Source organism: Myotis myotis, unplaced genomic scaffold, assembly GCF_014108235.1.
Source record: "Myotis myotis isolate mMyoMyo1 unplaced genomic scaffold, mMyoMyo1.p scaffold_m19_p_6, whole genome shotgun sequence".
NCBI classification, from domain to species: Eukaryota; Metazoa; Chordata; class Mammalia; order Chiroptera; family Vespertilionidae; genus Myotis; species Myotis myotis.
The window spans coordinates 98,163,204-98,177,945 of NW_023416368.1; the positions used below are offsets into that span (position 1 = coordinate 98,163,204).

General features: G+C 44.2%; 1 protein-coding gene across 18 annotated transcripts; it reads right to left on the reverse strand.

The window, feature by feature from the left end:
- Nucleotides 1-1,564: 1,564 nt before the first annotated feature.
- Nucleotides 1,565-10,807, reverse strand: HNRNPH1 (heterogeneous nuclear ribonucleoprotein H1). 18 transcript variants are annotated; one of them, XM_036312441.1, is made up of 14 exons: nt 10,671-10,806; nt 10,080-10,208; nt 8,478-8,633; nt 8,130-8,273; nt 6,528-6,666; nt 5,414-5,592; nt 5,264-5,335; nt 5,075-5,187; nt 4,793-4,928; nt 4,339-4,398; nt 4,156-4,245; nt 3,409-3,501; nt 2,908-2,957; nt 1,565-2,324 (listed from the first exon to the last, which is right to left on the reverse strand). In XM_036312441.1, the coding sequence occupies exons 2-13, from the start codon at nt 10,174-10,176 to the stop codon at nt 2,908-2,910; spliced, it is 1,329 nt and encodes a 442-aa protein (XP_036168334.1). In that variant the 5' UTR covers nt 10,177-10,208; nt 10,671-10,806; the 3' UTR covers nt 1,565-2,324. The 18 variants fall into 18 exon arrangements, with proteins under 18 accessions (XP_036168334.1, XP_036168336.1, XP_036168332.1 ...); XM_036312443.1 differs by having other exon boundaries at nt 4,186-4,245; nt 5,075-5,208; XM_036312439.1 differs by having other exon boundaries at nt 5,075-5,208.
- Between the last annotated feature and the right edge of the window lie 3,935 nt (nt 10,808-14,742).

A 14,742-nucleotide genomic window follows, 5' to 3' on the forward strand; every position in this document is an offset into this window, starting at 1 on the left:
TACTTTAGCAGCCGATTTCCACATTAGTCTTGGACTAGTTTGGTATGTGCAAACAGGAAATATTTCGCTTTCAGAGAACAAGAAAAATAGGTTTATTTGCATTATGCTTATTAATTTGTGCAGTTATTGTCTGATAAATTAATGTTCAAGAAAAAAATATCAAAATGTTCTATTTTATGTCAATGATTACTCATTTATTTCAGCCCTTTATGTTCAACACCTCTATCAAAATAAACCTACATTTCTATGAAAATTGAAGCTTTTGGGGTTTTTTTGCTGCCCACATAACCTTATTTGGCCCGTGTTAAGCCTTTGAGTTTGACATGCTTGTCGTAAGTGGTCTTGGATCTTTGGGAATGAGGCAAAAATGAAGATTAAAACCTCAATTTCAAAAAGAAAACTTGAGTTCTCCCTACTAGGAGCACACCTGCACCTCCCCCCCACCACCACCCTCCCTCCCAGGCATTTACCCCCCTTTTTTTTAACCTCTGTAACTTGTTTCCTAAACCCATTTCTACAGTTTACTTCACCTCTGGAATTTTTCTAAACAAATGTTCTAGTTTGGGGGGAGGGGGCACTTCATATAAAAACTCAGTCCTGCCCTGGCTGGTTTGGCTCAGTGGATAGACCGTTGGCCTATGGACTGGGAGGTCCCAGGTTCTATTCAGGTCAAGGGCATGTACCTTGGTTGCTGGCACGTCCCCAGTGGGGGAGGGGGGGGGCGTGCAGGAGGCAGCTGATCAATGTTTCTATCCCTCTCCCTTCCTCTCTGTAAAAAATCAATGAAATATATTAAAAAAAAAAAAAAAAAACTCAGCCCTAGCCAGTTTGGCTCAATGGATAGAGCGTCAGCCTGCAGACCAAAGGGTCCTGGGTTCAATTTTGGCCAAGGCTGCAGGCTCCTCCCTGGCCCAGGCCCTGTCAGGGGTCATGCAGGAAGCAACCAATCAATGTGTTTCTCACGTCAATGTTTCTTCCCTCTCTCCTAAAAGCCGATGGAAAAATATCCTCGGGTAATGATTAACAAAAAGCAAAGCCCTGGCTGGGTAGCTTAGTTGGTTCAAGTGTTGTCCTTATACACCAAGGTTTGCAGGTTCAGTCCCTGGTCAGGGCACATACAAGAATCAACCGATGAACACAAAAATTAGTGGAACAACAAATCAATGTTTTTCTCTCCCTTCCTCTAAAATCCATATAAAATAAACTTGGAAGAGATGCCATCCAATTATGAAGGACAGCTCCAGCCACCCTTTGCCGTATGCTTCCTCCTCAGCCATGCCTGAAGGCCCCTGTGGACATGCAGCATGCAGTGAGGGCACTTCTGCTTCTGCTTTGTGCAAGTGCTTAGCAAGTCAAAGACAGCACACAAACACAGAGCCCGTCCACAAGGGGCCCAAAGCCATGATTACCTTGTACTGGAGGGAAGTCTGAAGACCTCTACACAACAGCCTCAACTGGGGAGCCTCTATCACAGCCAGAGACATGGGCCACTGTCACCTATGCCCAGGCAGGCATAGAGCCCAACAAACAGGCCACGTGACACTGAAGCACAGACAAGACAAAGTGCAGTTTTTAAAAGGAAAATTTATTTTGACAAGTTTCACTTAGCGCAATACACCTAAAAGGAAATCACAATACAATGAAAGATTTAAATCAAGGCCTCGGAATTTCATACAAACACCAAGACCAAAATCCTAAAGTACTGGTATTGCGTCTCAAAATTTTCCCATTAACTTAAAAAAAGCTTCAACTTACATGCCTTGGAAGTTATTAAATGAAACTAGAATTAACAAACATGCCAAATGTTTCACTTTTAATTGTAGACACAGCTCCTATATTTTTACAAAAAAGCATGTTTTTTCAACATGCTTCCATGAAGTGTTCGATGTGATGTGATGTAAGAGCAACATTTAACATAATTCAACTTCTTTAACCTAAATATACTTACTGCTTAAGTACATCCTACAATAGAACTAACTTGAGAAAAGCTAAAAATTGTTTAACAGTTATAGTTTACTCAACTTAGTTGTTACATCCTAGATGAATATTTGTGTTCAAAAATAATGAACCTTTAAGTCTTTAATTCAATCCTGATTTCCACTTAGAGTAAGCATAAATCACAAGCTGGTATTGCAAAACTGTTAAGTTTTGTTTGTTTTTTCTTCTTTAAAATAATGTTGACCAAGAGTCAGTGATAAGGGTCAATTACATTCCCCATCCACCACTCATACTAGACATGCTAGACACCCCTCCCATTCCGTTCACTCCCACAGATGCACGGCTTCCACTACTGTAGTAGCTGCTGCTCACTGCTCCTTGGCTGCCTGCAGAGAGATCAATTTGACAAGTCAGGAGAAGTATCACATTGTCAGTCAAGTAAAATATCGCATTCCAGGAAAAAGTTTGAAAAGAATACGAGTACAAATGGCTGCTGTCCAAGTGGCGAGAAGCATGTTTGGGAAAAGGGACTCCCGACTCCAAACAAGTCTCAATGAACCCTTTTCTCTGCAGTACCAAATCTTGCCAGACTCTCGTGCTACCATTTAAAAAGCAGGTGCTTCAGGATCAACATGGAAAATTAAGTTTAAAGGAAAACTAGTGTTTTTCAAAAATTGCAAAATTACTTCATGTTTCTAAAACTAAACAAGGCATTTTTAAAAATTTTACCATAAACAACAATGTGTCCATCGAATGGCATATATGAATAGGGAGCACAGGGGCAGTCTTGCTTTTCCTATTCATGGTGGGCAGGAGTGAGACTGGGACTAAAGGCAACTCACTGTGCCCAAAATGGCAGCCTCCATGGAGTTAAGTCAGAGCCATTGACTGCTATAGAAAAAGTATCAGCACAACATATCAGTATTTGCTATTGGGAATTTAAATTATATTTTTTGAGAAAATATTTACCTATGCAATGTTTGATTGAAAATCACTGGAGTTTTCCTGTAAAACTTGGTCTGCAAAAGGATTTTGTAGGGTAAGACTATAATACCAAAATCACCATTCTTTAGACCAATTGAAAAAAATAAAACCAATCCTAGGTTAACTGACTAGTAAATACGGTCCTGAACCCAACCCCCATTTTACTATTTTCAATTCTCCCTCCATCTAAAATGAATTTAGTACGCTAACCAAAAGACAGAGAAAGTGAACTGTTTTTAATGTTTTAATACATGGAGGCAGATGTTTTCTGACTACATTATTCCAAGTTGCATATTTAATTTATAGAACACTCCCCCCTCCACCACATTAAATTGGGCCTGCAAATTAAGTTATTAAAAACTGTTTTAACAGGAAACAAAAGCATATATTTAATAACCCAATTTCGCCAAAAGAGGAGCCTGCATATTCCCCCAACTAAAAAAACCTACCTAAAACTTACTGCAAGCATATTAAAAACACACTTACCATATCCACTCATGCTGCTCTGGCCGCCATAGCCACCTCCATAACCACCACTCAGCTGCTGGCTGGTTGGGCCACCATAACTGGACTGGTTTGCTGTTAAGTTAAGAGACCATTAGAACCTTGTTCCCTATGTAATGTGGTACCTGGTGGTACCGGGCTTGTAACTAAATCTATGATTTCGAGTCTTGATCTTACATTACTGTAACCCTTTGCCTATTTTCTATGAACAGACTACCTTTCTATCCTTTGAGCTAGTCAAACACTTATAAACCAACTGGCCAAAAGCATACACGTCAGCAGGACTAAATCCACATGATTCCATAGAAGCATTTTGAGAAAAACTTATGAAACTGTTTAACTGAAATCAGTGGGGTTGTTCCCCATAACTTGATATAGTAAGGCTATTGTCATTACATAGGTATCACTGAACACCTAATTATACCCAATAAATTTTGTCCAAAAATTTAAGTTATTTTGATCCTATGCTTTTTGCTGTCATTCACTTTAGATTTATACTATATAAACAATTCCACTTGTTTTTTTAATGCCCCCCCCACAAAGTACTTAAAATTAGTTATCTCTTCTAAGTAGTTTTACATAACTCAAGGATTTAAGTCAGACCCAAAATTAAAAGCTTTTTCCTTTGCCTAACTTAATACGCTAAACTCATGAAATGTAAATTAACTTATATAATTGACTTATACAGATATAAACGTTTTGGTTTTTAAAAAAACTAACGATATTTACACAAGCCCATGCCTCCCATCATTTGGCTACCATAAGCACCACCGCTTGCTCCTGCTGTAGAATTCAAGAAGAGTTCTACATATCTGTGTTCTGAAATGAGAGAAAAGGCATACAAGGTTAGCTTTAAAAAAAAGACACTAAAGCGATATTTACACAAACCCATGCCTCCTAGCATTTGGCTACCGTAAGCACCACCGCTTGCTCCTGCTGTAGAATTCAAGAAGAGTTCTACATATCTGTGTTCTGAAATGAGAAAAAAAAAAAAATTGAAATGTTTGTTGGTGAAAGAATACTAAGTTCTTAAACAAAGATCTGAACTTCAAATATTTTTTGGTATAAAAAAATTCTAGCTGCTTCTCAGTTGATTTAATTATGCAGCTTTCCAAAACTAGTCTTTTATCTTAAAATATTCACCTAAATTGCCTTACGTTTATTGGACATATTTCAAAGTCGATGTTTGTACCACAAATCCTTTGTCACAATTTTTAAAACCCACAAAATTTTAACATCCCCAAGAGTTAACCTACCATCAGCAAACCCATTTCTCATACATCCTTTCTATTCCATTCCTCTAGCATGTCAGTGTCACCACCACCTGTAAAGACTCCCCAAGACAGTGAAGTGAAATCACACTTACGCATATTTGCTTTGTCTTTCGACATAGCTGCCACAGCATCTTCATGAGTTGCAAACTCAACATCTGCTTCACCAGTTACTCTGCCATCAGGACCAATTTCAATATGTACTCTCACAGGGTTGAGCGGTGAAAAAAACTAAATACAAGGTATTCAGAGAATCAAGTCAACTTTCTAATGTTACGAAGAATTTATAACATCCCGTTTCACTTAGGCAGAATTAAGACCCCAGGTTTTTACTGCTCTACTGAAAGGGCTGACTTATGAATTCATCTCACACTTACATTATAAATGTCATTCTCCGTAGCTCTGTAAGGTAATCCCCGCATGTGTACACAGTGTCCAGTTGTGCTCTGGAAAGTAGAGCCACCATCCCCATATCTGTGGTCAGACATTCCTGAAAAACAGTAATTGAGGTCTAGATGGACAAAGTGTAAGTAGCCTTTGGTTGAGAAATTCAATTCTTACCTTACCTCTTCCAAATCTATCTGACCCAAAACCATAGCCATCATTATAGCCATTATAATCATCATAGCCTCCATAACCTAAAAGACAAAAAGTACAATCAATCAAATGACAACACACAAGAACCACCCTCCTCACACCTGCATATTCTCACATACCTCCACCGTAAGCTCCACGCCTCATCCTTTCAAAGCCAGCTCCCCTGCCAATGCTGTTATACCCTCTGCCGGCCCCAGGTCTGTCATAGGGACCTGGCCGCTGCATGGCCATAAGCTTTCGTGGTGGATCATAGTGAGTTCTGACTTCTGCTCGACTGCTCTTAAAAATTTCAATATACCTAAAGCGTTGTTCATGAAGAAGGGAACGGGGAGGGGAGAGGAAAAATTAGTTCATGTCATACAGGTATTTAGTTACACAAGAAAACAATGTAGTCATAGCCATGAAACTGACTAATATTTAAAGCCAGATTTCTTATACTTGCATAGGCAATGACCAGAAATTCACTCAATTGTATTATTTCATGTAAACTTTATAGAAAACTCACTCCTCTAGAGCAGAGAAGCCCACCTTTAGGGGTGGAGAGGAGTACTATAAACAAATGTTTTAGGAGGGAAAAGATTCCACTCAACTTTCAACATTTCATGTCTTAAATCCTTTGGCAGCACGTATAGCAAGTGGGCTAAAAAGCCAGCCTCCACCAACAGTCTAGCCCACACTACACATTTTCTTTCGCCAATAAATACCCCAGCCTATGCTTTTAGTAGGAATCAGCATAGGTAAGCGCATGCTTCAATGAAAAATAGTCACAAGCGAAGAGAATAAAACCTTTTGTGACAATTTCTTGAAAGCTATGCTTATTAATATATATGCAGAATATTTATACAGCAAGAAAGTTTGTTGCATTTCAACTTTAAAAACAAGATCAGAAAGTATCACATTTTCTTATGGTAATATTAATTTACTATGTGGGTGTTACAGCTAAAGTCAGGTTTGCACTACATTTTTTAAAAAGCCATAGTCTCTCAACTCAATTGATTGGGGTTAAATAGATCTTACAAAATTATATAGTAGACCAAATTAAGAACAATTTTAAAATCTAAAATTTAATCAGAATGCATTATGGGACTTTGGCATAGTGTAAAGTTTGAAAATTGTGGCCAAACATCAATTAATTGGGACTAGAAAATATTTATTATTCCTAAGCAGAGAGAATATGGATTTAATGTTTTACCATAAGAAAAGTGACAAATCCAACCAACCATCCATCCCCACCTGTGCCCTATTCTTTCCTTGTGTTTCTTTAGAGCCTTTTCAGCTATTTCCTGTGAAGCAAACTGCACGAAGGCCTCCCCCGTACTCCTCCCCTGGAAGTCCACCGGCAATGTTATCCCATTTGGCACGATTTCCAACCCTTCAACCCAAGGACAAATAACCCCAGTAGGGGGGCAATATTAACATCACAAGCCCAGAAATGATTCTTCTTACAGCTTTAAATAAACCAGAATTTTAACTTTAGGTGAATGGTATGCTTTCAACAAGTACTCTTTAAATATGCATTGCAGTAATATGAAGTTCCATTATAACAATTCTTAACACACCCATGGCACAAAGAAAAAACTTGCCGAGCACAGGATGAATTAAGAATTCAACAAATAACAAATACTCTTATCTACTCAATGTTGAAAATTACACAATTTAATAAAAGTTTCAAGCATTAAATACAACAGTTTTACTAAATTCAAGAAACACCTTTTGCCTCATTTTTATAGTTCAATGTTTTACGTTAGTGGAACTTCAAGTTTTAAAAATTTACACATTTAAACATTTTATATACAAATTGAAACATTGCTTAAGTATATCATTGACAAACATACAATCTAAACTTTCAGCAAACAAATAAACTGATCTAGACAGCACAATCATGCATTTTATGTTCTAACAGTAGTATGATTCACTTCTGGAAATTCCGTCTATGAAAAATCCTTTCCGTGGATACATTCCCAAGCTTACAAAAAGGGCTTAAAGCACTTTCCTAGAAGATATGAAATTATGTTCATATTTAACGTTGACAGCATTGAATTCTCACCAGTTTAGATAAAACAATAAAAACAGACTTGATCTAAAAAATTCTGGCAAAATATTAGGACTTGATACATATCTAACAGTCAGGATTTTAATTTATACTACCCTAAACCATGAGAGGATTTCTTGTTCTTAATTCCAGTTTATGACACCATGAATATCAAGTAATAGTATTTTAGATATAGGATCAAACATTCTACTAAACATGCAATTTTATCAGCTCTTCAGCATAAAAACATTCAAATACTTTAAGCCCAGAACAACTTTAAAACATTCTCTGTATTTCAGATACTAAGACTATAACATTCAATTATTCTTTGACTTTTAGTAAATTTAGAATTTCTTGGCTAAATCAGTTTTTCTGCATAAAGAGAATTAGAGCGTTAAGAGACATTTCTGGTCCCAAGACCCAACGTGTCTTACAACATATACACCTGCCATAAATTACAACCACCTAACTCACACTGATCTAATGCTTAGGGATCTTACCTTTAACTTGAAGTACTTTGCTGAACAGCATTGTGAGGAAAGTAGTTAAAGTTGTTGAGGACAATCCTCAAAGATCTACTCTGAACTACAATACTAAATACAGGCAAGTTAGCATTTTCAAAATACTTAATGTCCACCATTAAGATGGGTCTAAATTATATGAAGGTCTCCAGGAAGAAAATATTAATTCATCTGCATATAAGTATGTTTAAATATCTCAGTTGCTCAACTTTAAGGTCTATTAAGTCATGTTGCCAGGAGCTAGCCAAAACTCACTGCTCAGCAACAAACACGACTACATACCTGAGAAGAACTGAACAATTTCTTCCTTGCTACATCCAAAGGGGAGTCCTCTAAGCCGTACAAAGCCATCATTGGCCGTGTCAGGACTATTTGGACCAGTATGCTTCAACACCCAATCCATTTCAACGTTGTTTGACTTGAATACTGAAAGAGGTGCTTAGAATTAGTCAATTTTGGAAAGTTAGAGAACTAAGTTCAGACTTCCTGGGTCTTTAGATAATCTAGGAAGCGCTGCCACAAACCCTTAGGTGACCATTTCCATGCGGTCAAATACCTAAAGTTCAGGAGGGATAAAATAGATCTCTGTTTAATGTTTATTTACTGTTACTAGGGCAACATAAATCAAACCTTCAACATATCTGTGTCCCATAGTTTCTCTGTCTTTTTTCAGGGCCAATTTGACTTCATCTTCTGATTCAAGTTCAACAAAAGCCTCGCCACTCGGTCTGCCTTCTCTGGTGTAGATGAAACGTATACCTTGAGCCCCATTTTGTATTTTGCAGTCTGGAAAGAAAACAACCGTTAATACAGAATTTAAAATTTAAAATCACCTCTGGGTGATACTGATGAAATGCCTATTCACGCCCCAACAAAGTAGATCACATGCAAAGCCTAAAATGACCAAGATACTGCCGACTCCTAGAGTCTCTTCGCGGTAATTAAGCTGTTATCCCCTCCAGATCAAACTTTATTCTCAATCCATCAATAAAAGCCAATATTGAAAGTTTCTTAACAAAAATCTCTAAATGCTCACTACCCAAATGTCTCCATTAACATCATTTGTAACTTCTCAGTAAGTTAATTCTGAACCTTATTATTTTAATGCATTTCCTGAATATATCTGTTTCAACTTTTGGTCTGGGACCTCTGATCATTTTAAACCTTATTAGCAGTGACATTACAATCCAAATTGCAGGGCCAATACTCACCTGAAGGGGATCAATGTTACAAAGCTAAAATGCTCCAAGCTGAACAGCTGAAGCCAAACCCAGTCTTGCCCACTGCAAGGTGGCTTCCAGTGTACTTGGTTCTTGTTTTACAGGTTGCATTCCGTTAAATTCAGATAGTCAATACTACAAGTGTCCTTCCAAAACCTGCAGACTTCTTCCAAGTCAATGTGTATCAGTCTACTCTTACACTAATGGAAACAAGGATATTTTGGCAGAAATTATACAGGAAACCTACATTACTTGGGGAAAAACTACTAGGCAACTGAACTTGCCTGGGCTTCAGTGTCCTCAACTGTGAAAGGAGCCAGATCAAGAACTAGGTAAGAACTTAATTACCAAATCTTGATCAGGAGAACTGTCTAAGATTTAAAAATGACAGTTTTTAAACGCCGCCTTTTCAAGGACATGCCAAAATTGTAAAGTTGTTATACTTTAAGGTTTTCAAAATATTACTGTTTGCCCAGCCACTAGGCAATTTCCTTAGGGTTGAGGGGGAAATCCAATTTATCCTTTCGAAGGCATCACAGCAAGGCTAGTGCTTAACGGTAGGTAAAGGGGAAAAAAAATCCCGCCCTGGCCCGTGCGCTCAGGGTTAGAACGACGCCCACGCACGGAAGGTTCATTCCCGAATTGCAGGTTCCATCCACAGCGAAGTTGCGGCGCGTGTAGGAGGCAATCAATAGATGTCTCTCCCTCCCATCCTCTCTCCAAATATCGATGGAAGAAGCATCCTTGGGTGAGGATCACCAAAACAAAGGGAAAAAAATCCGCCAGAGAGGCCGCAGCAGAGGGCCCAGAAGGCGGGAGGGCGGGGCTTTTGCTGTTTCCATTGCGTAACAGCGGACGCCGGGGCGCGAGCAGCCCTGCGGGAACGGCCGCGCCACCGCCCGCGCCCCGCCAGGGGGCGCCCCTAGCCGGGCCGGGCCCTCTGCGACCCTCCCCGGCCCGCCGCCCGCCCCGCAGCCCTGACCGCGATCTCCCGCCTCCGCTTCAAACTCACCAGAAAAAAAACGCTGCACTTCGTCCGCCGAGCAAGACCAGGGCAAGCCGCGGACCTTCACCACGAAGCCCTCTCCGCCTTCGGTACCCAACATCATCGTCTCTCAGTGGATCCTGGCGTCGAGGCAGACTGCACGGAGGGATGAGGGTCAGCCCTGGAAATTGTTCAAATTGAACTGCCCTCCCCCGCGAGGCACCCCGCGGGCCCGCGGCGCCTCAATAACAACCAAGTCCCGGCACAAGTCCCAACCCCGGCGACTCCAACACCAAACACCCTCTTAAAAGCCGGTGGGCGGGCCGCCCAAGCCGCCCGGGCTCTAGTTACCGGAGGACCAAGCCGCAGGGGGCCCGGCCTGGCGCCAGCGTGGAGGCAAGGAAATGGCGGCCGCGCTTCCGCTCCGCCTCCTCCGACATCTCACACAATAGAGTCGGCGCGGCCTGCAGGCCCCAGCGGCCCTGGCGGCAGCCCGTACCTTGAGAAGGATCCCCCCATCCCACCCCAGGCTCTACAGGGACCTGGGGCAAGCAATCCTCGCAAAATCGGCATCCTCAGGGGCCACTGGACGGCTCACATCGAGCAACAAACACTCACCTAATCACACAACTTCTGCGTGGCTGAGCGAAATGGCCAGCGGGCGCCTGCGCAACCTAAATAAGGCCCTTTGAACAAGCTCTGCGCACGCGCAGCCAGGCGCCGCCCGCCCCCTGCGTCACACAGCGCTCTGACGCAGGCGCACTGCCAAGAGCCGGCCCCCTCGGAACAGCCAGTGGTGACGCCCTAGCGCCGGTGGCTCAGCCCCGCCCACCCGCACAAAGCCGACGGGCTTTTTGGCGCCTGCGTATTGTCGCGGTTATTGAACAAGCTTCCCCGAGTTAGGATTCAGTTTCCTGCGCATGCGCCTTCCTTCAACCCGCTCGCGCCTTACCCGCCAGCGGGGGGAGGGGAATGGCGGCAGTCGGCTCCCTACGGGGCTCGTCGGGCGGTCTCCGGCTGTGCGTTGGGCCGAGGTGGCCGTCTTCCTATTCCTGCCTCCAGCCTATTAATCGCGCTGCTGGCCGACCCGACATGACACCCTCGCTCTCCCCAGAGCCGCCCGTGACCACCAGGGCCTCTCGGGGGGCAGCGGAGCTGCGCGCTCTCCCAGCCCGAGGCCACCCCCGCGGCGCCGGGAGCTGGTCCCCGCAAGTGGGCCTCCCCTTCCCCTTACCTGCCGCCGGCGGGCCTGGAGCCCCGCCCGCGCGGGGTCCCCGAGCCTGTATCTCAGGCCCGTACCCCGCTTTTGTCCTAACGACCGCGGGCCCTGCGCCCCCCTGCCCCGCCCTAGGGTCGGCGGGCCCTGAACGCGCGGGCCGCTCCCACGCGGTGGGGCCGGGAGGCCGCGCCACGCGAGCGCGGGCGGAGCCGCAGGTGCGCGCCGGGCTGTTTCCCGAGTGGAATCCGGCCTGAGCCCCGAGAAGGTTAGGTCGGCTCGCCGGGGAAGGGCCTGGGTTCTGCGGGACCCTGGGTCACCGTGTGCGCCCCTGGCACGAGATGTCGTGACTCCCAGCAGCACCGCAAGTGGCGGGGGAAGCCCGCGGGGGCCCGGGCCTGCCCTTGTCTGGTCCTGGAACCCTCACCCCACCTCGGCTTGGCGATACGGACAATAAAAACCACAAGGCAGGGCTGGGCACGGCACAGGGTGGCCACGGGGAGGAAAGGAGAGACGCTGCCAGGGTCTGGAGGCCAAGTCCGTTTTGACAGGTTTGAGAAAGCTGGAGCGGCATGAAGGAGAGGGGACCCCCGATGGGATCCTGGGGTCGGCAGGCCCTGGTCTTGAAAGGCACGCCGCCTGGGCCAGGGTGTGCGCTCCAGGCGCGCGGGGGCGTGGGCAGGTCCGCAGCTGCCACGGGCGTTGTTTGTAAGGGACAGTGTGGGGGGCGCAGGTGGGACGGGCGGGGCGAGGGTGCTGCCTGCCCTCCGCTGCTCCGGGCGAGAGGAAATGAAAGGCATTTTTGCCGAAGTCGCCAAGATGTGGGGCTCCCGAGTGTCCAGAAAGCAGGTCTGTGTCCGGGTGATTCGTAAGCAAGGAGAGCACTGCGTGTTCTTAGGCACTCGCCCAGAGCATCACAAACACATTCTGGTCCTGTTAAATGACCAACAACACTGGCTTCTGATTAGATGAGGGGGAAATCCTGATCCCCTTGGTAGTGCATTAAAAACAAAAATCATGTTTTTACCTGTTAATAATATGGCCACACTTCGGGAGTTTCTTCCTATTTTTTTTTTCTATCGTTTTCTTATTACTCTGTAATAAGAGTAAATGTAAAATCATCGTAGAAAAATTAGATAATTTCCTCAGCATAGATTTCTATAAGAAAAATTATTTGATGAAATTATCCGAACCCCGTCAGTGGATGGCATCATGTCTTGCCCTGGCTGAGTTGCTCGGTTGGTTAGAGCAGCGGTCGCCAACCTTTCGGACCTCAGGGACCACCAGTGGTCCGCAGACACCGGTTGGCGCCCACTGGGTTAGAGCATCCGCCAGCTACGCCAAGGTTTTGGGTTGGATCCCCCATCCAGTCAAGGCACATACAAGAATCAACCAATGAATGCATAAATAAGTGAAAAAATAAATCGATGTTTCTCAAAAAAAGCAATATTTGCTTTTTATTTTCTAACTTCCTAAAATGCATGTGCATACTTGCATAATCATAAAAGGATCTGAGTATTTTTAGGGCTACTAATAAAGGAAAGGGTGTATCACCACTCTTCTCTGGTGTGTGAGGGTTGCATGTTTTGTTGGAAATAAAAATTTCCTTTAATCTTTGCTAATTTCATACCAAGAGAAAAAAATATCTCGAACTTGTATCTGTTTGATGACTAGTGAGGTACAATATTATACATCTATAGCCAATTCCCTCATATAAATTGTCAGTTTGACTTCTTTCTCCAGTGATCTTTTTTTTTTTTTTTAATATATTTTATTGATTTTTTACAGAGAGGAAGGGAGAGAGATAGTTAGAAACATGGATGAGAGAGAAACATCGATCAGCTGCCTCCTGCACATCCCCCACTGGGGAAGTGCCTGCAACCCAGGTACATGCCCTTGACCGGAATCGAACCTGGGACCTTTCAGTCTGCAGGCCGACGCTCTATCCGCTGAGCCAAACCGGCTTTGGCTATCTCCAGTGATCTTTTGTTACTAAGGCTATTTCACCCATGGCCTTAGCTGCTATAAACATTTTTCCGTCTATTTACTTTTTCATTGTTGTTGATTTTTTAGATATACTAAAGTTTTTCATTTAATGAAGTCAAAGCCAGGGATACTTTCCTTTTAGTTTATTGGTATTTAAAAAAAAAGAATTTATTTCAGGAGAGAGAGAGAGAGAGAGAGAGAGAAACATCAATGTTGAGAGAGAATCATTGATCAGCTGCCTCCTGCACATCCCACACTGGAGATCGAGCTCACAACCCCAGGCATGTGCCCTGACCAGGAATGGAACTGTGACCATCTGAGTGGCTCAACCACTGAGCTACGCCAGCTGGGCTATTCATTTATCTTTTTCATCAATTCTAAAACACATCTTTTTCACAGTTTAACCTCTCTAAAATAGAGATGTGTCTTAAAGACCAAAGCAAGTCATAGTTTAATGGGCAGCATTTTTTTCTTAGTGGGACCAAAAATAATGGTATATCTTAAAATTGACATCTTAGACTTGGAAACTGGCATATTCTACTTTTTTCATTGTGATGACACATCACATCTATTAAAAGTATCTACACTAATAAAAGACAAAGATGCTAATTGACCATACTTTTGCTGCACCCAAGCCACACCAACCAGCCAATCAGAGTGACTATATGCAAATTAACCCAACCAAGATGGCAGCCAGCAGCCACAGAGCTGGAGCAAGCAGGAGGCTTGGTTGCCCCAGCAACAGACGAAGCCAAGCTTCCCACCTGCTCTGGCCGGCTGTGGCCTCAGCAAAAGGCAGCAAAGTTTCAATTATAGAAGCTAAATAAATCCAAAATACCTGCTTCCAGTCAGCCTCCACTGGGAGCTTGGGTGGCTGGGAGCCATGGCCAGCCTGCAAACAGCCATCAGCCCCTCACCCAGGCTGGCCAGGCACCCCAGTGAGGACACCCACCTTGAAGAGGTTTGGCCAGCCTGCAAACAGCCATCAGCCCCTCACCCAGGATGGCCAGGCACCCCAGCGAGGACCCCCACCCTGAAGAGGCTGTGGCCAGCCTGCAAACAGTCATCAGCCACTCACCCAGGCTGGCCAGGCACCCCAGCGGGACCCCCACCCTGATCCGGGCAAACCAGCCAGCCTCCACCCGTGCACCAGGCATCTATCCTATATAATATAAGGGTAATATGCAAATTGACCCTAACAGCAGAGCGACTGGGAATCACTGGTCACTATGACACACACTGACCACCAGGGGGCAGACGCTCAATGCAGGAGCTGCCCTCTGGTGGTCAGTGTGCTCCCACAGGGGAAACTCTGCTCAGCCACAAGCCAGGCTGATGGCTGCCAGTACAGCGGTGGTGGTGGGAGCCTCTCCCACCTCCTCAGCAGCGCTAAGGATGTCCGACTGCAGCTAGGCCTGCTCCCCACTGGCAAGTGGGCATCCCCCGAGGACTCCCAGGCTGCCAGAGGGATGTCTGACTGCCAGCTTA

What these genes read in the sequence shown, in the direction of transcription:
- HNRNPH1 (XM_036312429.1), bottom strand. Translation starts at nt 10,176, where the DNA reads ATGATGTTGGGTACCGAAGGCGGAGAGGGCTTCGTGGTGAAGGTCCGC. An exon ending in AATTGTTCAGTTCTTCTCAG is followed by an intron (nt 6,667 to 8,129) that starts GTATGTAGTCGT and finishes CTTGGGTTGAAG; the next exon opens with GGTTGGAAATCGTGCCAAAT. An exon ending in CGGAGAATGACATTTATAAT is followed by an intron (nt 4,929 to 5,074) that starts GTAAGTGTGAGA and finishes CCTTGTATTTAG; the next exon opens with TTTTTTTCACCGCTCAACCC.